Source organism: Syzygium oleosum, unplaced genomic scaffold (genome assembly GCF_021117445.2).
Source record: "Syzygium oleosum isolate NSW1041296 unplaced genomic scaffold, Sole_v2.1 Sole_v2.21, whole genome shotgun sequence".
Classification (NCBI taxonomy): Eukaryota; Viridiplantae; Streptophyta; class Magnoliopsida; order Myrtales; family Myrtaceae; genus Syzygium; species Syzygium oleosum.
This window is the reverse complement of record NW_026607505.1, coordinates 6,018,812-6,041,082: the sequence shown is the minus strand read 5'-3', so window position 1 is coordinate 6,041,082 and position 22,271 is coordinate 6,018,812. Positions and strand designations below refer to the sequence as shown.

The 22,271-nt window shown below is 41.2% G+C and overlaps 3 protein-coding genes and 1 non-coding gene across 5 annotated transcripts; 2 read left to right on the top strand and 2 right to left on the bottom strand.

Moving 5' to 3' along the window:
• Positions 1–930: 930 nt before the first annotated feature.
• LOC115671170 (thioredoxin-like 2, chloroplastic) lies at positions 931–5,631 on the bottom strand. Its single transcript, XM_030592641.2, has 4 exons — positions 4,819–5,631; positions 3,511–3,693; positions 1,989–2,153; positions 931–1,306 (listed from the first exon to the last, which is right to left on the bottom strand). Exons 1-4 carry the CDS (start codon positions 5,020–5,022, stop codon positions 1,169–1,171), a joined length of 690 nt encoding a protein of 229 aa, XP_030448501.1. The 5' UTR covers positions 5,023–5,631; the 3' UTR covers positions 931–1,168.
• Positions 5,632–9,216: 3,585 nt separating this feature from the next.
• On the top strand, positions 9,217–13,746 carry LOC115671169 (enhanced ethylene response protein 5). The gene is made up of 13 exons (XM_030592640.2): positions 9,217–9,537; positions 9,674–9,810; positions 9,921–10,014; positions 10,139–10,228; positions 10,385–10,450; positions 10,681–10,770; positions 10,879–10,935; positions 11,388–11,449; positions 12,157–12,244; positions 12,557–12,633; positions 12,760–12,834; positions 12,937–13,042; positions 13,178–13,746. The coding sequence occupies exons 1-13, from the start codon at positions 9,370–9,372 to the stop codon at positions 13,307–13,309; spliced, it is 1,242 nt and encodes a 413-aa protein (XP_030448500.1). The 5' UTR covers positions 9,217–9,369; the 3' UTR covers positions 13,310–13,746.
• A 473-nt stretch (positions 13,747–14,219) lies between these two features.
• On the top strand, positions 14,220–14,292 carry TRNAE-CUC (transfer RNA glutamic acid (anticodon CUC)). The gene has a single exon. It is a non-coding gene; the product is annotated as a tRNA-Glu (tRNA).
• Positions 14,293–18,833: 4,541 nt separating this feature from the next.
• Positions 18,834–20,880, bottom strand: LOC115670941 (putative GATA transcription factor 22). Of its 2 annotated transcripts, XM_056320767.1 has the most exons (5): positions 20,785–20,880; positions 20,512–20,752; positions 20,370–20,398; positions 19,955–20,282; positions 18,834–19,513 (listed from the first exon to the last, which is right to left on the bottom strand). In XM_056320767.1, the coding sequence occupies exons 2-5, from the start codon at positions 20,713–20,715 to the stop codon at positions 19,133–19,135; spliced, it is 942 nt and encodes a 313-aa protein (XP_056176742.1). In that variant the 5' UTR covers positions 20,716–20,752; positions 20,785–20,880; the 3' UTR covers positions 18,834–19,132. The 2 variants fall into 2 exon arrangements, with proteins under 2 accessions (XP_056176742.1, XP_056176741.1); XM_056320766.1 differs by having other exon boundaries at positions 19,955–20,398; positions 20,785–20,879.
• Between the last annotated feature and the right edge of the window lie 1,391 nt (positions 20,881–22,271).

The following is a 22,271-nucleotide window of genomic DNA, read 5'->3' as shown; positions in this document are numbered from 1 at the left end:
TTATAGTGAAGGGTGAATCTGATCAGAGAAATCTCACTTTGAGAATTGATGGCCTTCATATGGGACATGGCTAAATGTTGATTCTTGATTTGCACTGGTGGGAATTCATGGAGAAAACTCTAAATTGGAGATTGATTCAGGCTCCTCGATGGCAGATTTTTTTTTTTTTTTGGTCAAGACCATGGGAGATTTTGGAGAGCCCAAAATAAAAGCAGAACAAAGAGATGACACCTCTTGTCCACGTCTATGATCAAATTCAGCGACGAGAAGATAGTGAATAGATCTGATATTGAAAACACCAGACAGCAAACAAGATCGGACAAAAACAGAAGCAAACAATACGTGTTTACATGGTCTTCAAATAAGGAAAAATCAACAAACAACCGAGGATGACCAGAGGGGACAAAATACATGACACACTACGGAGTGAGCAACAAAAGATAGTATCCAAGTACTAAAAATTAACATCGCATAGTGTGTTTTGACCTACTTCTATTATCCATTGACAGGAGTCTTCGATGTTGTGCTTTTCTCCCACCACCAGACCGCAGCGGTCGAAACTGCTCGGGCATTCGCTATCTATCCTCATTGACATTAAACAAAGAGCGGAAAGGACAGAGTTTAAAGAATTTCAAAAGGGTCATGCTTTCAACAAGGAACTCATGCTCTGCAGGATTTGCCATCACTAAAGACCTGACTTGACCAGTTTACCTTCGTGTTTGATGGATGAAGACACAAGGACAGCGAGTCATTAGTTTGTCTTCCTTAAAAAGAGAAAAGATTAATGAACATACTAATTACTAACGTGCCGAAGGGTCACAGATATATGAACCTTTTGTTTATCCAGTTCCTTTTCGACAATTCTATGTTCAATGAAATTATGTCTGGACAAGAAAAATGCACCGAAACTCCCCCTTCGCGACAAGAAAATGATCAGGAAAAATCTACTGAGGTATCATCAGAGGAAATATACTAGCAAGAGTTACATTTCTATTTGATGTTTCAAACTAAATACATCAATAGCCAAAGCCAAAAATTCTTCAAGAATTGCAAATATGCAATCAGAAAACAACTTACGAACGTCGCTTCACCGTGTTGGCGTAAATATACATATTGAGACTGCTTGCTGCACTATAGCTGATTTAGACAGATCCTTATGATAAGAGTTTTATGCAGAAGTTGCTCCTGCCGATTTATCCTTCCAAGGAGAAGCAGGTTCTAGAATAAGATCACCGACCCCTTTAGGTGGTCCAATGCTGCAACGCTCAGTGTTATGCATTTGGATGGCATCCTTAATTTTTTGGAACTACAGATAATTCAGGAGAACAAAGTGAGACCAAATACAAGATCAGACGCGGCTGTTTGTTTAAGTTTGCATGATAAAAAAACACGCCTAATTATATGCTACATGATCAATTATTCATACAGACGATTCCTGAAACATGGCCTCATGCCTAAACAGCAACTCTGCTTCATAAGTATCATCAAACAATCGTAGATGTAGCAATTAAAGTTTCTGCATAGACACCATCGCCACCTAAATATGTGAAGATTTAAAATTGTTTGACCACATTCACATGAAACTCATTACTTGTTCAGACTACCCAGCCCCAGTCCACGATTTCAGGAACCCTAGAAGATCACCAATCCTTACTTTCAGACTGTAAGCTATTTAGTTACCAGGTTTTAAAGTTGGAAGGCATGAATAGAGTAGACCTTGAGCAGCCACTGAACAGACTATTCCTGAGCTATTTTTGTTGTCCAAACTTCGGAAGGAAAATCTAACCGACTAATCCAGACTCAAATACCACCTTAATATCCTGCAGTCCCATCTTGAAACCCAATTTTCTCGTCCCCCTTTAGCAGGTCAAACTATCCCATCTCAACTTCATCGATCCAAATTCCCGATAGTTCTACCAACGTAGCACAACAACTATCTCACCGAAACCAGCTGCAGAAACACGTGTAAGATTATTTGAGAGACTTACCTTCACAAGTGAGCATGAAAAGGACTCCAGTTGTCCATCAGCACCACGATAGAAGTGAAAATAAGGAAGCACTTTCACATTCAAATTTTTACACATTGGCTTATTTTCATCAAAATTGACTTTAAGGAATAAGATTTCGGGGTGTTCCTGGGCTGTCCTGCAGAGCTGATGGATTACCACAAGAAAATGTCAGCACAAAACCCGCATTGGCTTAACACAACAAGAAGAATTCCAAGAAAAGTGCAAGGAAGTGATGGCAACAAGTTCCAAAATTCAGTTGTTATATCTTAACCATGGCCAATTTTAATTTCTCCTTGATATATGAAACTGGGTTTATCAGCATCGCATCTATTTATTTATAAATAGTCAATCCTTCCTTCTTAGGGACATATTTTCTTGACAAAAATTAACTAATTTATAGCAACTTGGATGCCTTAAAGAACCACCCCGTTGGAGACACAATTCTGGATGACATGCGACCATGATCAGCAACTCAATTAGCACATTCCGCATATCTTTTCGTCACAAATGCCAGCATTGATTCAAAAGACCACACAAATCAAGGCTAACACAAAGGGAAATCGCATGTAACGGATGCAAACTATAGATGATTAAAACTTGCATACTATGACAAAGCCATTGAGTTTTGATAAACTTCATAAACTATAGTACTACATAAACATGCTGCTCCCATTTTATATTAGCTATTTGAAATGCCCGAGAGGAAAAGAAAGACGAACAAGAGCAATTGCTAGTTCTATTTGTCATTGGTATTAACATAGCAATCCACAAGTTAAACAATGACCTAGCTCTTTTATTGACAGGTCTTTTGTTCCATAGCCTATTCCAGCGGGATGTTAATATTACGCTACTCTGTTGGCAAATAGTTTAGAAGTTCTGATTTTTGGCTTCTGTATTCTTGAGAACAAGAGAATCTCACTTCTGTCATTACCAAATATTTTTGCCTCTCAAACTGTCGTTCATACAGTACCTAACACTCTTTGCCACATGAAATTCTAGGTATTCCATGTACAAACTAACACTACTTCACATATAGACGACTTGTGCTTCATTTGTTTCAGTCGATCAAGCAACAGAGTACCTACATACCTGCCAGAACTGGAACACTGAATTGAGCAGATATAATTTCTCATTCAACATGCCACAGTTCAAATAATTCTCAGTACAATGTGTATAAAGGTCAACCCTAATTCCCGAGGCAGAAAACAAGACAGTAAAATTGGGAAAAATGCAAAATCTAAAATGACGCCTGCATAAAGTGCATATAGTTTCTTTCTCCTGCCATTTATACAATCAGCCACCACAATATGAAATGAGAAATGCATGTCATTGGGAGAATACTTTAAAGTAAATAATGTTCTGTAGAAGAGCTGCCTATATAATATTATTGATGGGGGGGGGATCAACCTGGCCAATGGGAAAGGACATGTACAATCAATGTATCAAGACAATACCTCGATGTTGACTGAGCCATGAAAAGAATAATAGATGGGACACTCACCTTGGGAAATAATGCTTTGCAAGAAGCACACCAAGTCCCATAAAATTCAACAATTACTAGTCTTTCTCCAGCTTGACTTAACGCACTCAAAAACTCTTGTGTAGAATGAATGTCAACCATATTGGGTGCGGCATTCCTCTCCCACCATTTTGGCTGGTCCGTTTCAGTAACAGTTGCATGCGCCTGGAGGAGAGCAACCAACAAGGGAGAAACCATAAACAAAACAGAGTCATAAAACAGAAATCTTATTCATATGTGGATTTGCGTGCGTGTGTTGGTAATTTTGTACACGAAGTATATATGGGTACATATTAACAGAGTACACTTGAATATTTTTTCCTCCTTTTTCCTCCTCATGGTGGACCTGTACTATTAAACACTGAAGCATCATTTTAACAGCCTACTCCCAAGCCCACTAGCTTAATCAGACTCTCTCTCTCTCTCTCTCTCTCTACTTCTAGTAAAACGGTTCATGAATGATCTATCAATAACTTTCAGAAATTTATATCTGTGTCTATATTAAGAACAACAAAAAGGGTAGGGGCTTCAACTGGTATCCACCAATGAAATCAGGTTCCATCATTGGTACCATGTTCGTTTTGTCAAAATCCCCTACTCTTGAGTCAAACAAGGGCCAATAAAAGGATCATATAGAAGTCAATAATCTGTAAAATTTGCACCTTCGCAAGTGTAAACTTTTGCACAATTCTGTGTATGTACACTGCATTATACTTGATCTTAGCCTGTAAAACATTTTTTTTAGCTCTAGGCTGTTGCTGTTCTCTTTTTGGCTCAGGATACCACTGAATTGGAAATCACCTGCTTGTTCAACCTCAAAGGATCAATGTACAAACTGAATAAAGCCAGAGCACCCGTTGACAAAGCATTGCTGGGATTTCTTGATTTTCTTTGACCATCCAGAGCAACCAAATTTCCTACCAAAGTACAGGATGGAGCAAGACCAAACAAATGGGATATACACCAGAAATCCTAACCAAGACGAGATTTCCCTACTCATTTAGTTCCTAACAAGCCCTCCTGCTCCAAATTAATGATGGTCAGTCATCAAGTCCTTGTAATCCTACGGACTTTGACAATCATACACAACAGAACAGTCCCCAATCACTAAAAAAACCAATCCAATTGAAACCGAAATATGATCTTGCCCGGGTGATGCGCAAAAAAACAGAAATTGCAGCAACAAGCAGCTCATTCGAATGAGTCCTCACAAGTTCACTATAATCCAATACTATATCCCCCAAAAGCAAGAATTTCCCCAGAAAATAAAAGAAAAGGGAAAAGCCTTACCTTCAACGAGGCAAATTGCTTTCGGGGTCCGAAACCAAGACCCGCCACACCCCCACCGTGGGAACAATTCGCAGAAAAACCAGACCTCCTGTGGAGCTTCTGAGGAGGGCAGAGGGCATGCTGGCGCGAAGAGGACGGCGTCAGAGCAGAAGAAGAAGTAGAAGAAGAGAAACCCAATGAAGACAATCGAACCACATCCGCCATCTAAGCCCAGGCTCAACCAAAAGCCGCAAAAAACCCAAGAAGAGATGAACACGAAGGCCCGCGTATCAACTCTTCCTTCCCTTCGGAGCTTCTGGGTGCCGAGAAAGATGGGGCAAAAACGCAGCTTTACGCGAGCTTCGAGACGAAGGTCAAAGAAAGAGGGAGGGAGGAGACATGGGAACGGGAGAGCGTCGAAGGAGGAGGTTCTTGGAGGTTATCTTCTCGTCTCTTCTCCTCTTCCTCTTCCTCTAGCGCTTGCGTTCGTGCGTCATGCGAAGCCCGAGGGCGAAGAGTATCTTGAATTCTTGATAGCGGGTGGATTCTCTCGTGCGCGGGACGTACATGTGAACCACAGCGAGCGGCCGACAGCAACACGAGCGCTCCCCCTCGGACGTTTTTTACGTTGGTTTCGACAACCGAAGCTCGACGTCGAACGGCTGCTCTCGCGGATATTATGACTTAGCCAAAATTCAAGAATATCCCTAAAGTGGGATCTATTGCTTTGGCTCAATAACTTTCGAGACGATGGTCGTTTCTCGAAATTTAAACTCGATTTTGTTCCAAAGTACCTTAAAGTCGATAGCTTTGATCCGATAATTAAAGGGTCCATCGCCATTGATAGTGAACACGTGCGCATACTGTGTGCGCGTTTTGCCCTCTTTTCCGGGGGCATCTTAGTTCGGGAAAAATACATACATTTCTCTCTTTCCGTTGTATGTAATCAAAACGTTAAAACCTCCGAAGTCGCCCCCCACTAATGGGAACGTCCTTTTACCGAAACAAATCCAAGTAGGTGCTGTCTTATGTGCGTGCACTATGCCCTCAGATCAATTGAGGGGTTTCGAATTTCGATTTAGATACCGTGGTTTTCGGACCAAAATGCCTTTGGGAAGGGCTAGCAACGTGCACGTGACGAGCACATGCTGGTCGACTGGCCGGCCATACACACACATGGCACGCGTGCCGGAAAATCACGTACCAGAAACGACAATCCGAACGGCGCGCCGCCGCCGCCGCCGCCCCGCCGTGGACCTGCGGTCTTCCTCCTCCTTCCCTGTGCCCGAGCTTTGCATGATGTGACTGGCGAGGTCGTGGGTCACGTGGTTCTTCTAGCAAGAGCTTCTCACTTTTTTCTCCGATTTCTGTGGTCGAATGCTCGCTATCGAGCGGCCTCCGAAGGGAATCTCCACCGCATCGGGACAAACTTTCCCGGAAAACGAAAGGAAAGTAAAGAGGAGTTCGCGTCCGGGTGGTTCTCGTTCGTCCCGGAATCGCCGGTTTTCCTTCCATGATGTTGGCTCCGCATAAAACAATGGACGAGATTCCTCCATCTCCCGCTGGTATGTAAAAAGCAACAGAAGCTAAATCGAAAGCGTCAATTCCAAAGTTCATTACCAAAATTAAGACAGCCATCTCTCTCTCTCAGTCTGAGAAGATAGGTTGTTCCCGGGCAAAATTACTGAAAAAATTATAAACATATTGTATTTAGTTCTAAACATTTTAATTGTGCCAATTGAGTCTTAATCTGATCAATTTTGACCGTAAATTGCTGACGTGAACACCGGCCATCCTATGTGGCACGATAGGCACTAGGGTGTCAAAACCAAACACAATACCCGAACCGAAACACGAGCCGACCCGAGATTTTAAGGTATTTTCGGTTCGGGTCTTACTATGTTCAGGTATAAATTTATAAAATGGGTATTGTGACTTGTTTCGGTTCGGTTCAGTTCGGTTCGGGTCATAACACGAACCGAACCGAAACATGTTAGTTTACCAAAATTGAATTGAAACCCTTAAGTATTAATTCGCGATACACTCTCTTTCTCACGGAACGATTCGTCTCCTTCCACAACCCCTCAATCGAGGCCATCTTGGTCTCCCCCTTGGTCGCCGGCGTTGATTCCGCCTCCATCTTGGTCATCCTTCGATAAGGAGGTTTCGTATGTTTTTCTATTAATTTCAATGAGGAGCCTTCGCAGCTTCTCTACTCCGAATCATTTGTCTTTTAGTTCATCGCTTAATTCTGTGGGGGAAAAGGTATTTATTTGTTATGGCAATTGAGCTCCTTTTCTAGATTGTTGGATGTTGCTGTTGCTTCCAGTGCATTTGGATTCTATACTCTTTCGGGCGTTAAAGATGGTGAAGCTTACGGTTTAAGTTAAAAAGCTCTTGTACACAAGTTGATTTCAGCACAAGCAATTTAGTTGTATTCAAAGTGACGAGCGGCTTAATAATACCCACTCTATAAAAAAATTCTTACTAGACTTGCTTCTAAACGCACCCTCCGAAAAACCCATGCAAAAACCCGAACCCGAAACCCGACCCAACCCGGATTTTTAGTTCGGGTCCTATGCGATTCGGGTCGGGTTCGGGTCAGAGAGAGCACGAACACTTATGATTCGGGTTGGGTCGGGTCGGGTAGTAGTGGAAGCCGACCCAACCCGACCCATTGACACCCCTTATTAGGCACTAACATGAATAATTTTTACAATTTTTTTAAAAAAATATTTATAAGAACAAGCGTTTTATTAATCAAGGACCCGAGCTCGAACATCAAGGACCCACGCACGGTCTTTGTGGACCAGAGCCTGAGAGTTGGGAACTCGAGCACAGCTTTTATGGATCCGAGTTTGGGTGCCGGAGCATCGGGTATAGGCACCAGGGCTCGCCCTCGATGGATCTGGGTGTGGGTGTCGGGGGCCCAAGCCCGAGACACTGAGGTCCCGGGCCCAGCCGTCAGGGATCTAATCTTGAATGCCGGAAGTGGGAACCAAGGTTGGGATTTTCGTGCTCAAGTGTAGAGTTTTGGGTCTAAACGATATCTAGTCATATTTCAGAAAACGTTTTCCGGTTTTTTCAAAGAGGAAATCATTTTCTTGAATCTAAGTTTTGGTAGGAAAACCTTTTCCGTTAACAATTTTATCCTCTGTTAGGGTGCGTTTATTTTGGTGAAATTGCTTTTCGGGAAACTGTTTTCCGGACTTTCGTCCGTTTGGTTGTCCGAAAATGATTTGGTCAACCGAAAACACTTTTCAGTCAAGGAAACCATTCACGTATAAATTTAGGAAAGTGAATTCCCTACTTAAAAAATGTGAAAACACTTTTCGAAATTGATTATCTTAAATTTGTTAATATTTTTTCTTTTCTTTTTCTTTTTTTGTCCTTGCCGGCGAATGGCCGGCCTCAGGCAAGGCCAAGCTCACCAGATTTCGGCGAGCTAGAGTCTCGCCAGCCTCAACGCGACAAGCTTGAGTCTCGCCGGGATCTGGCGAGCTCGACCTCGCCGCCTCCACCTCGCTTGGACCTCGCCGCCTCCACATCGCCTTGACCTCGCCCGAGGCTAGTGAGCTCGAGGCTCGCCATATCCAAGCGAGCTAGGGCTCAGCAGAGGTCAGCGAGCTTGTGGCTTGCTAGATCCAGGCAAGCTCGAGCTTGCGGTTCTCCTGAGGCCGGCGAGCTCAAGCTCGCCTGGGGTCATTGTCGGGGTGTCGCCGGCCGGTCGCGGTGGAGGAAGGAGGAGAAAGAAAAGAAAAAAGAACAGGAAAGAGAAGAAAAAAGAAAAAGAAAAGAAAAAAAAATAACTAAAAATTCAAATTTTTTTAAAAAGAAATTAAAATAATTAAAATTTCGTTTTTTAAAAATAAAACATTTTAAAAAAATCGATTTTTTTTTCCTTGAGATAAAGTCATGATATTGAAATCATTCTCCAATAAAATTTAAACATCAGAAAACAATTTCGATTACGTATTATCAAACGAAAGAAAACTAACCGTTTTCGGAAAATGATTTTCCTTTATTAATGAATTTTCGCGAAACAAACGCACCTTTAGCTTCCTTTAAATTTTACCATTAAATTTATGAGTTGGATGACACGTGACAGTTAACGGTTGTACCAGTTTGGGGTTTTACCCTCCGTTCGTCACATGTGTATCGGTTTGTGATTTTTCGCGGTGTTAATTCAATTTAACGGAAGGTAAATTTATCACAGATGTACTATTTCGGGGGTTTTGATGGTCAAAAGATTAGTTTGGAGTAAATTTATCATCGATGTATAAGTTTGAGATTTTTCGTGGTATTAACCAAAAAAAAAAAGTTTATGAGACAAATCATGGCATTACCGAGTCCCACCGATTTCGAACTCGACCGAGTCAGTAGTATCCGAGGCCAGCTTGAAGTCGGAAAGGAGACGGACAGCAACAGCTGCGACCGAAGAATAGAGCGTGAAGAACGCGAGGACTTTCCAGCGGCTGATGCAGCGCCGGGCGCAGCGGTCGTCGATCCATCTGATACGAGCGTGAAGAAGAAGGAGAAGGAGAAGGAGAAGAGGAAGGAGGAGGCCGGAAAATGGCGTACCCGAGCATGGGCGAGGCGCACCGGCGGGTCACCGACTACCTCGGCCGCTTCTCCGACGCCGTCTCCACCCAGGACGTCGCCTCCCTCAAGCCCCTCCTCTCCCTCTCCTCCGCCTCCCCTTCCCTCCTCTCCCTCGCCGACGCCCTCAACCTTCTCCAGGTCTCTCCCTCCCCCTCCCCTCCCCCTCCCTCTCCCTATCTGACGGCCGATTTCCCGGAAGAATTTGAGTTTTCGTTTCGTTCCGTTCGATCGCGATATTCATCGGAGCGGCTCGTGTTGGTGCGTTCTCTTCCAGGACGCGATCAGGCTGATCAAGCAGTCGGAGAAGTGGTCCCAGCTCGCGGAGATCGTCGCGCCTCTCTTCCGTTGCCTCCAGAGCTACCGGCTCAGCAACTTGGCCGACGCCTATCCCGCCTACGAGAAAGCTGCCAAGTAAAATTTCCCTTCGCGTCCCTTTGTTTTCTTTCCCCTGAAGCTCTCGCGCTTCGGAATCTGAGTTGCCCAGGAGCGTGATTGTTGTGCGAATCGGTTGGAGATTGCAGCGCGTTCATTCAGGAGTTTAGGAACTGGGACTCGGCTTGGGCACTGGAGGCATTGTATGTGATTGCTTACGAAATTAGGGTTCTTGCCGAGAGGGTAATTTGTTGCTCGTTTCTCCAAGTCATATATGTTCGCTGTCGTGCGGTTTTTGGTACTTTTACAGTAAAGTATTGAAATTGTCTGTCGGGTGTTTGATTTTTTTGCGGGTTGATTTCGCTAGGCGGATAGAGAACTGTCCGCCAATGGGAAGTTGCCGGAGAAATTAAAGGCGGCCGGCTCCTTCTTGATGAAAGTGTTCGGGGTCCTAGCCGTGAGTCTCTATTATGGACACCATTCAACTCGTTTGCTTCCTTTTCTTATCACGAATCGGCTTGCTCCATTATTGGATTTTCCTGCTACTCTGATTCCGAGTAGAACAGGTACTTGCTTTTGCATTAACTGATATTGGAGATCTCTTTATGTCCAGGGGAAGGGCCCCAAACGCGTAGGAGCATTATACATGACTTGTCAGCTGTTCAAAATTTACTTTAAGGTGAAATGCGTTGTGAAATCGTCTGTTGCTTACGGTTATGGTCCTTGTGTCTCCATTCCTGTTTCTTTTTCCGATAATGTGGAAGATGCAACTCGAAAGCTAGTCTGGCAAATACTGGGCCTCTATGTTATAAGTCTTATATGCAAACCCGTCTGAAACCTTTCTTCTAAAAGTAGTTGATGTTTGTTTTGCATGAAATCTAAGAGGTGCTAGCATTTTTTAATTTACAGCTGGGTACAGTTCACCTTTGCCGCAGTGTCATAAGAAGCATTGAGACTGCGCGGATATTTGATTTCGAAGAATTTCCTCAAAGAGATAAGGTCAAAACTTATGCTGATTGTGTTGCTGATGCGATTCCTTCAGCCTCTTTTGTAACTCTGTTCGCAGCTAGATAAACAGCATTTGACTGTCACGGTATGCATTGCCAGGTGACATACATGTACTACACAGGACGTCTGGAAGTTTACAATGAAAATTTTACAGCTGTAAGTAGTCTTATTGCCTTACAGTTTAGGTGACATTTCATTTTTTGTTGAGAAGAAAGTTAAGTACTTTGCTTTGATGATATGGGGCTTTCTGAGGCTCTAGGCCTTGATTTCTTGTGAATGTTGGATGAATCTACCGGTTAAACACTTTACAGTGGCCCACTTGCACAATGCAAGGAAATACGCTGTGCTTTAACCCCTTATTTCTTGAGGATGGAGCATGGACACACCACTTAAGCACTCTACACATGGCTCACTTGTACGATAAAAAAGTGACTCACTGTTTTAAACAAGTTTTGCTGGCATCTTCTCTTTGTTTGATTGCTCCTGCTGTGGCATTATGATCTTTATGTGATTATATTCCATTCTTATTTGGCATACTGATTTGATGCAAAGTTGTAACTTACTGTTCTTGTCTTGGACTTACGATGTATATTCCTCTTTCCTGGCAGGCTGAACAAAAATTATCTTATGCCTTGGCACATTGCAATCCTCATAGTGAAGCAAATATAAGGTTTGTTCAGATGTCTTGCTGCATTAATATTTACATTTTCTTGGTAACTGAGAGGGATTCTTCTGACAAAAGTGGTTTTTTTCACACTTAATATCATCAAGAGTTCGGTTTCCAAGTTGATGTTGATATAAGCAATATTGCGTTACGTTAACTAAATTGTATGAGACCTACATAACGTCACATGTGCAGATAGATGCTGTGCGTATGCATACCTGGTTTTCCTGTTGGATCGGATGATTTTGGATAATTTTTTTTCCAACTTCCAGTCAATGGACCCTGAGTTTGAGTACTTCTTACTGGATTCCAACTTATTCCAGGGAAATTACTTTCTGGTTGGCAGAACCAGAGAAATTGGATGTCTCTAATGTTGGGACGAGAATATTTTATAAAAGTCAATTGGCTTAATGGACATTACTTCTCTGACATGTCGAGGAGGAACTAGTTCCTTATCCTTTTTGTTTAGTACTAAAATGACTTTTAGAAAATCATATATCCCTTGATGAACTATTGTTTTTTGGTTTCATTTTGAATTGTCTACTTTTTCTCTCTTCCCTTGGCTATTGGCAACAATACTATTGCATGTGCACTTCTTGCCTCTTGATTCTCTGTTTATAGTTTTCTTAGCATCATATACTTAGCTTTATTTACAAGATGATCTCTGTAGCTACATTATGGTGAGAAACCTATTCTTCATATGCATTTGATAGGATGATATTGAAGTACTTGATACCGGTGAAGCTTTCAATTGGAATTTTACCGAAAGATTGGCTCCTGGAGAAATATAACTTGGTTGAGGTATGATCTGCCTGTCTGCTTATTCCTGATGAGTTCTACGTTTTAGTATTCCTGTGCTTTGTGCTCCATTAGGTTGGATGCCAGTGAGTGGTGTTTATGTCTGCTGGTAGCTTAACTTTTCTTTGTTGGATGTTATAAGTTCTGAAGGAGGGAAATAATATGAAAGAGCCAGCACAACTAAGTAGTTCTGTTGTTCTTACCTGTTGACGATCAGTTTTCAGTTTATTCGATTTATAAGTTGTCTTTTGTTATATGGTAGACATTAATATCCCAGTAGCCCATTCCCAAGTGACGATATATGTACTTTTACAGTACAGGAATATTGTGCTAGCTCTAAAGAGGGGTGACCTTCGACTTCTTCGAAGTGCCCTAGAAGAGCATGAAGACAGGTACTTCTGCTTTGGTTTTCTGCAATAGAAAGAAAGTCACTATTTCTTGTGTGCTTCCTGCGATTATACCTGATAAAGATGGTGGGGACAACTCGAATACTGAAACTAATAAATTTTTTTTGTCAGGTTCCTTAGATCTGGTGTATATCTTGTTCTAGAGAAGTTGGAGCTCCAAGTTTATCAAAGACTACTGAAGAAAATGTAAGCTCTCATAATCTCTTTCTTCCCTGTGAAATTATGGTACAATTAGGAAGAAGAATAATAATCTCTGAGAATTCTTTCATTGTTGTTTCTCTTGGATAGTTACATCATTCAAAAGCAGAAGGACCCAAGCAAAGCCCACCAGATGAAGTTGGAAGTTATTATCAAAGCATTGAAATGGCTTGAGATCGACATGGATTTGGATGAGGTACATTTTAATCTGCCTTACCCATGCATATTCACCCCTCTCTCTCTCTCTCTCTCTCTCTCTCTCTCTCTCTCTCTCTCTCTCATCATGTTCATCCAACAGCTAGCTTGATCTAGTGGCGTGTGGAATTGGCAGGTGGAGTGCATAGTTGCCATATTGATACACAAGAACCTCGTCAAAGGTTACTTTGCCCACAAAAGCAAAGTGGTGGTCTTAAGCAAGCAAGATCCTTTCCCCAAATTGACTGGAAGGCCTGTGAATGCCTAGAGATGGTGTATATGGTTATAATACAAGTCGAGATGATGCAGTTCCAATGGCAGGAGGAATGCTAGACATCTGATGTAACAATCCGATCCCGAGTGTGTGAAGTGTGTTTCTTCATGTTCCCGATTCTCCATCGGTGAAGGAAATGGTCTCCCTCCCAGCGCCATCAGCAACCATACTCTCTTTGCCAGTGTCAAATCGGTTTTTTTTTTTTTATCAGGTTTCCTTCTAAATCACCTGCTGAATAACCTCAGCGGTAATTTGTTAGGCTTGTGGGATGGGGAGATATTCCAGGTCGCTCCATCTCGTTAGTTACGGAAATATGAGGAGCTGTTTTTCGGTTAGATTAGACTGTCGTAACACTTTTAAACTTTTTACCATGGATCAAACAGTTAACTTAATGAGCCATTACGTTTAATCGACATCCAATTTTGTGCTTATCTAGCTGTTGTTTGAATACAAACTCTCTCTCTAAGAATAGATTAACATCCTGGAGGCAAGAACACAGTAGGATCCAAATTATGGTCTTGCTGATACAAGCTGAAAGTCGACTGGTCTTGTGTTGCGTTTCAATTCCATAGAACCCAACGTGGATCCTTGGCGGTTGTACGCGATGCGAACCAAGGGTTGCGTGTCGGTAAAAGGTTGCTCGTGACAGTCGATTGAGATGTCGAGCTTTTTCCAATGGTTTAGTGACCGCGATAGCAGAGGGAGGGAAGTTATCTGCGTGAGTGAACAAAGAAAATCCATACAAGAACTAAGAGAGTCATCACCAATTCATGAGATATCATACTATTCATGGGAAAAACAGAAAAACGAAAGATCGCCAGGTTCGCCACGCGTGAATGCGGTGTCAACGGTTTTTCATAGAATAACAGTATAAATTAAAATTGCTGGTACGCCTAACATCAACTCCGTTGTAGTCTAGTTGGTCAGGATATTCGGCTCTCACCCGAAAGACCCGGGTTCAAGTCCCGGCAACGGAACTTTTTTCTTCCTGCTTTTTGCCTTATCTTTTTTTTTTTTTTTAAACTCTAATTTCACTTCCTCTTTACCATAATATGCTCGACCATTCTGCATAAAAATCTTTACACATCCCTGTTCACAAAGTAAAATGCAAACGTGCCTTCTTCATCATATCTTGAAAAGGATAAATGGGTATGTCGTATTTTTCACCGCGACGATACTCGTTAATTAAACGACCAAGTAAGGAAAGTTCCCGCTTTCGATGCTTTATTCTTTTCTCATGATGAATGTACATGGTGTAATTGAAGAATCAAACAGTTATTTGTTAAAATTTTACTATCATCAGGACACGTTTTCCCCCTCTACACCAACCTGCAACCTAAATATAAATGCTGAGATATTCTCTAAGGCACTCGTTAACATAACCACATATATCTAATAAGAGCATAAATCGAAAAAGTTGATAAATTCAAAAATTACCAAATAAAATATTAGTTAGTAACTCAGCTGGGAGTTTGTAACCCGAAACTAGTCAGTAATTTAATTGGAGAAAAGTTGGCAAGTTGCTCAAATAAAGGGTGGTAATTTCATATGATTTTAATAAATTTAAGGCGTTGATGAGAAAAGTAAGCATTATTGAAAGAAGATAAGTTGTTCTTGCTAGAGATAAGAGAAGTCGGTAATAAGAATAAATAAATAAACATTGGTAACTAGCTTAAATAAGAATAGATAATGCAAAACTAGTTGGTAATTTAGTCAGAGAAAAATTGGTAATCACTCTAATTAATATCGATAATTTCTAAAAAGAGTTCGTAAATTTATCGGGTAGATAAGTAAGACAAATAAAAGTTAGTAATTCAACAAAAAAATCGCCAAATTAAATAGTACAAGTAAATGTTGTTAAGCAACTCAAACGAGGATTGGTAAACCAAACTAGTACGTAATCTAACGAGACAAAAACTAGTAACTTACATGATATAAAGGTTGGTAAATTTCATATACAGTTGATATATTTAGTAATTTAATTAAAAAATGTTATTAAGTTACTCATATCAAATTGGTAAATTTAAAGTGTTGCTAATAGAGAAAAATAAAAATCAATAAAAGACAAGAAAAGCCAGTAATTTGCAAATAGTAACAAAAAGTTGGTTATTTTATAAAAATTTCGGTGAGTCGCTTACAAGTCACGGGGATATCAAGCTATTGGTAAATTTTTCACAAATAGCTACTTGACACTTACCAACTATCTTAAAAATCTCCTAACACGGGAAAAAATCTGTTCTTTTAATAGATTAGTAAAATTGTCCTAATGTACTCTCACCATATTCGATAACAATGTATTTGAAATTTTCGACTCGATTAACTACACGGATGTGTGCAAATTACCTCTCTCATACACACGGGTAAGACCTCATCCACAAGGTGTTAGGCATGGCTAGCGAGCCAGAGTTTGATTACACTTTGGAGTTGATCAAATTTTGGCGTCATGAAGGACTGCGATACCCTTATCACTCCGAGTACTCCGCCTTAAAGCCCTCGAAGTCCAATAAGGTGGTAGAAAGAACAGTTGAAGAGGAACCTTGTGATTTGAACACGAAATTTACGTCATTTAAATCAGTTATTTGACCATTTAGTCAAATAGAGACCATCATGGTCACAGGTACGAGTCTTATCATGGGCAAACTTCTCCGTAGCTTATGCCTTAGACATTGTTGTTTTGTGTGGAGAGATTTCCGAACTTCTGACACGTGCAGACTCGTACGTCTATGGAAGGACCAGGTAGCTATGTCTCAAACTGGACATTCCGTAGTGGCATGAGACCCTTATTGTAATGCCCAGAGAAAGTAGCGCGGCGGTGGCTCCTTCCCACCATTTATTAATAAGAAGAAAAGAGACTATATATATATAATGTAGTTTGATGCTATGCTATGTTTAGTAGCTAGGATTAAAGTTAAGATATGATAAATGTTATCCAATTCTATGTTGGGTGCTGTCCAAGATAGTACAAGGCCAAATATAAGAACAATACAACAAGAATAAAGTAATCCCATGTGAAATGTGGGATAAAGGTGGATAGGATATGTCTCACACTCATCTCTATCCTCTCTCCCCTCTACCCACCCTTGGCCGCCACCCACTGCCTCCCACCGAGCTTCGTCTTGTTGCCATCAATGAGCTAAACTCAATCTCGGCCACGGATCTCCAAGGCCAAAACCGTATCGCCTCCTTGGTTGAGCTCAACTCGACCTCAGCCATGGAGCATGGAGGAGCTCCAAGGGCAGATTTGGAGTACTGGTCGTCGCTCCCCTCCATGGCCAAATTTGGAGCAACAGCCGTTGTTCCCCTTTGTCTCACGCACCTCATAGCACGAGCAACCGCACCTTCATCAGATGCACATTCGTTTGCTAGACCTCGACCTTGGCGTTGGTGCAAGGATAAGGCTAGCGACGGGACTAATGGTTATTGAAAATTGCAAGCCAGCAATAAAGATGAAGGGGAGACTGATGATTGCTAAAGATCTCAGGTAGCTTGGACGTTCATGAGGGCTTAGAGATCCGAACGGTTAACATTCCATCCGGCATGGGCGGAGAGGAGAATGAGGTGGAGGATAGCAAGGAGAGTAAGGTGTGATTTGCCGACGGTGAGAACCATTACGTCGAGAGGTTGATAGCAGCAAGAACCATTACGTCGACATTCAATCTGTATGATCAGTCAACATTCAATTCAGCTTGGATATCCATATATTTATTAAACATTGTATAAGTTATTAGATTTTCATCTTTATCTAATCCGTCCGATTTTTTTTATCAAACATTAAATAAGTTAAACGCAGTCCTAGGTACGTCCCATTAAAAAGCCGGATACAAGTAAAAAGTGAGCAGTCGATGCCTTCCGTCTTTTTTTGGCCTCGGTAGTATCTCAGTTTTGAATCTTTACACGGTCCTTTCCGCAAGGCAACAAATTATACAACGGGAGATTGTTTGTCTTGTCCTAGCAAACCGTGAACGAACGTGAGCGAACACCTGCATTTATTAGCTTTCAAGTAATGTACTCTCCAAATTACACCAAAAGGACATCTAGTTTCTTCAATTTTACTCTAGTCTAGCCAATTTTTCCAACGTATGTAGGCACTGTCGGTAATTCAACGTATGTATCCTCGCTCCCAACCTTTTTCCGAAATTATGCTTAGGCCCCGAATTTTTAGAAAAATTCACATGTTCGTCCCTAAAACCATGCCCCCACCAAAGTTTTTGACATTCCCAATTCGAGGAAGTAGTATTAGTTAGCAAAAACTTCCAAATGAAGAGCTATAATATGCATTAATGGCGACTCAACTGTGAAACATCCATTGAATTCTCACAGACTAGTTGGACTTATCATGAGAGATTCTCGAGGAAAGTATCCTGAAGCGCTGATAGTCCTTGAAAAGTCAGGAGCTAGTAATGCAGGAAGAAATATCGAAATCGATTGTACGTACTTAAAACCTTACTGAGTTAGGGGCAAATCTATTGAAAGAGTTAAGTATGCTTTTGCTGTCGGTTTCTTGGAGCACAGCATCTTTCTAATGATAAAAAAAAGAGAAAGCTTTCGTGAATACTCGTCGGTGATTGAAAAGAACTAAGTTTCGATTCGCACAACGATAATCATTATGCATTTGCTAAACTAGTTTGGCTTCCATACATGCTTGCTCTAGATCCATCTCTATACGTAGCTAATTAATTGAGAAAGCTTTTTCAACCAAAAAAAAAATTGAAAACGCTTTTCGCAAAACCCTTCATATTACTACAGGTCACCTTGATAAAGAAATTAAACCCGTGATGAGGTGCATAAAAGAGATGCAAAAACCTTGTTTCCTAGAAATTTCGTGTTTCCCTAAAGATTACTCTCGAAAAATCATGCAGAATAAATTAAAAAAAAATCGCCCCGAAAAGGATGCCTAAGCGATGGGATATTCACTCTCGAAATTCTGCCCACTCAAACTTCTTCATAATAGGAGTTCTTTGGAAATGGTAGGATCTTTGGCGCAAGAAAAAGGGGTTGACCCATAGCATCGTGACTTGATTATGATTTCTTAACTTCTTTTAAAAATACCGCCTTCAACTAGAAAATGCAAGCGACCTTCTAACCTAGGCACACATGCAATAACAATGCATGCTCATTTCCTGAAAGAAACTTTCATCGTGCTCACAAAATTGCTCTTTGGAAAATTTTCTTTTTCGCTGATCTTTATGCCCCCATAAAAGTTTTGCCACTACCCTCAGACTTTTATGGAATTGAACCACCGGTGCTCATTGCGCCAAAAACAGTATTCATTCGTATGTGTGTCTACCTGGTACTTTAGAATAATGTTGAAGCCTTACGACAACAATGCATGTTATACAGATGACCTTATCTTCTCGAGAGATAGGAAAACAATTCCTGTCTTCAAATTGCAGAATCAGAGACAACAAAACGAATATGTTAACTGGGAAAAAGAAGGGCAAATAATTGACGAGAGAGAGAGAGAGAGAGAGAGAGAGAGAGAGACAATGCGCGCTGCAAGCTTACAGAGCTTGATGCATTAAGTGAAAAACCTCGCACTCATTATTAAACTAATTTGAGGAGACCATACATATAGCTTTTCAATGCTACTACAGGAGCGATTTTCCATTTTATCATCCATAATCGGTTATATCTGTGATGGAAGTGACCTAAAGAAGCAAACAATGATCATGAAAGCCATTCAGGAGTTGCCGCACGTAACCGGTGCCACAATGCCCGGTACATCGTCACATGACCGCATTGGGATGGTAAATGTGTGGAGAAGATAGGTGGTTCAATGACCATAAAACCATTTTGTCTGTTCTACCAGTTGTTCTATTAACCATGGACGAGGCCACAGGATAAGGCCATAAGCAAGATGGCAGCTTCCTTCTCTTCTTGTGGGAACACCCGCTGGAGGTTCGCCGAGTAACGCTTGCTCAATCTCGTGGCAAAGTCCTCCAAACAAAGCTCCTTCGTCTCTCTGTGAGATACCAATGTCGGAGAGGGAAGCTTGAATCTTTTCTTGATTGTTTCCGATTCTTGATCAATAGCTGCTTTACTTCCCGGTCTCTTGTTGTCTTTGTTTTTCAGCTTACACTTTGCAGGCAAAGTCATAGTAGGAGGAGGAACAATTGCAACACTAGCGGCGGCAGTGGCGGTGGCCGCCATGGCCCGCCTGGCTTTCCTCTGCCGGATCCCACAAGCATTGCAAAGCGTCTGTGCCTCGAGATAAAAGAACGAAGTTAATTAAATGTCCCATAGAAGAGTCTTTGATTATTGTATATTCTCAAAGAAGCTTATCTTGAAGGAGTCACGGCAGTACTTTGGCAAACAAAACTTCAAGAACATTTCCTATTTGTGAAAACCCTCAAAATGACTTTTAATTGTTCTAAACCTAACAATCACTAAACATTATGAGAATCCCAGTTCAAGACCAATAATTTGGAACAGACAACGAAAAAAATCTCAGAAGACAAATTGATCACTCTTTTCTCTTGCATTCTCCAAAAGTTAGTTCATCACAAAAACAAATTTCAGAGAATACAATATTCGTGGGAGGATCAGTAAGCTTTTAAACCCAGATGAATGATCTGTGATAATATCACCAAGTGAGGATTAAGAGAGGATTAAATTTTAAGGGTAAGAACAGGAAAGAACCTTGGGACCTCTGGGACCACTTCTCCAGAGTGGGGTTTTCGATGTGTTGCAGTCGACGCAAACCCTAACCGTGGTGCTGTCGCTGCAGCCACCATTAGTAACCATTTGTGGACATGACGAGGTAATTGAGTCAGCGTAGGATCGGTCTTCAGACTTGTGAGCCGATGATTTGTTAGGCGATGGTCTCCTTTCTGAGATCATCATCTTCCTCATCATCCTCATCTTTGAGGATGTCCCCTCAAACGATGGCAAAGATGATGAAGAGCCATGTTCATGATGTCCCTTTTGACGATCCTCGTTAACTCTTTGATCTTCTAATTTCTGGTATTTTGAGGGCAAAGATGATGAAGAGCCATGTTCATGATGTCCCTTTTGACGATCCTCGTTAACTCTTTGATCTTCTAATTTCTGGTATGTAGTTATGCCGATTGGAGACGGCAAAGCCTGTTTATCATCAGAAAAGGGTTGATCTAGTTAATGAGAATTTCAAGCTCGAATCAAACAGTAAATATACATCATGCTTAACAATATAACATATGATAGCTTTATCAATTTACCTCCAGTCCACGATCTGAAGGCTGTGATGCTCCATGGAAACATCCACCCTGTTCTTCAACTGAGCTATGCAAGACATGATTTGGGGTTGAAATACGAGAAAAGCATGAGGATGTAGCTTGACGATGATGATGAGGTTGAGGTCTTGAAGTTGAGCTTTCTTCTTGATATTCGTTAAGCTCTCTTGTATGATAATCTGGGGCCATTTGAGAGAGAGAGAGAGAGAGAGAGAGAGAGAGAGAGAGAGAGAGAGAGAGAGAGAGAGAGAGAGAGGGTGTTCTTATGTTTTCCTGCAAAATGTGGAGCCAATGTTGTGAAAGAGAAGAAGCAAGCAAAAGAAATAAAAAAGGAAGGCATGACGGTGTAGAGTTGGACACATAAAGGAAAGCTTGAGCACTGAAATTTCTACAGGTCATTCACGTGAGTCCTTGTGATCGCAGTGAAGCTAAAACTAAAACTTAAAAAATAACGAAGCGATGTAACGGATAGAATCAATAATAAATGTGTACCTTAGAAGTCAAATGCTTATTACTTTTACAAGAACATAATTAAACCGATGGGAAAATGACACAAACAGTCCCTGAATTTTGGCCAAATGTGCATTTTGATCCTTGAACTTTTAATTTGTTCAATGTAGTCCCTAAACTTTAATTTAATGTGTAATGTGGTCCCTGAACTATATGAAAATGTTCAATGCAGTCCTTTCCATTAATTCAAGTTCAGGGACAACATTGAACATTTTCATATAGTTCAGGGACTAAATTGAACATGTACCAAAAGTTCAGGGATGACATTGAACAAATTAAAAGTTCAGGGACCACATTGAACATTAGCTTAAAGTTCAGGGACTACATTAAATAAATTAAAAGTTCATGGACCAAATTGCACATTGGACCAAAGTTCAGGGACTGTTTATGTCATTATCCCTAAACCGATTCCAAATAGTTTGCTTTAATAATTAAGGGTGCGTATAGTAATATTTCTGTTCTCGACAACAATTTTTTTTTAGAAATAGTTTTTTCCATTTCTATTTTACGGACAAATTTCTGAGCAGAAGAATGTGTTTGGTAACTACTCAAAAGTTCTATGCTCAAAATAGAAAAAGAATAGAAAAGCGTTTGACACGACCCTAAAATTTTTCTTTAACGTGAATTTTTTTTATTTTTTAATAATTTTATGAGATTTTTCGAATTTTTTCTTTTTTTTTTCCTTCCTCCATTCTCCTTCCTCCTCTAGCTGTAGACATGGCCATGGTTCGGAACCGGCAGTTCCGGTTCGTGGCCATGTATGAACCGAAACCGCCGGTTCCGGGCGGGTTCCGGCTCCGGCCTGGTTCAGAACCGGCTGGTAAAAATTTTAAAAATAAATTATGAAATAAAAAAATAATGAATTATCAAATTATGAAATAATGAATTATTCAATATAAAATGTAATCAAAATGTACATTATAATCAAATTTGGGGAAAAAAAGAGAGAAAGAGATGGGGCTTGAACTTAATAAAAAAAAATTTTTGGAACCGGGCTCCGAACCGGCGGCTCCGGGCCGGTTCCAAAATCGTTGGAACCGGAACCGGGCCCGTAGGCCACGGACCGATTTCGGTTCCGAGCCGCGGGCCCGGTCAACGAGCCGGTCCCAGGTTTGACCCGGGCCTGTTCCAGGCCGAAACCAGCCCGTGGCCATGTCTATCTAGCTAGTCACAGAGCCTCGGCGATGGCCGACGATTGGCTAGAGATGAGGGCCATCGCGGTTGACCTCACCCAG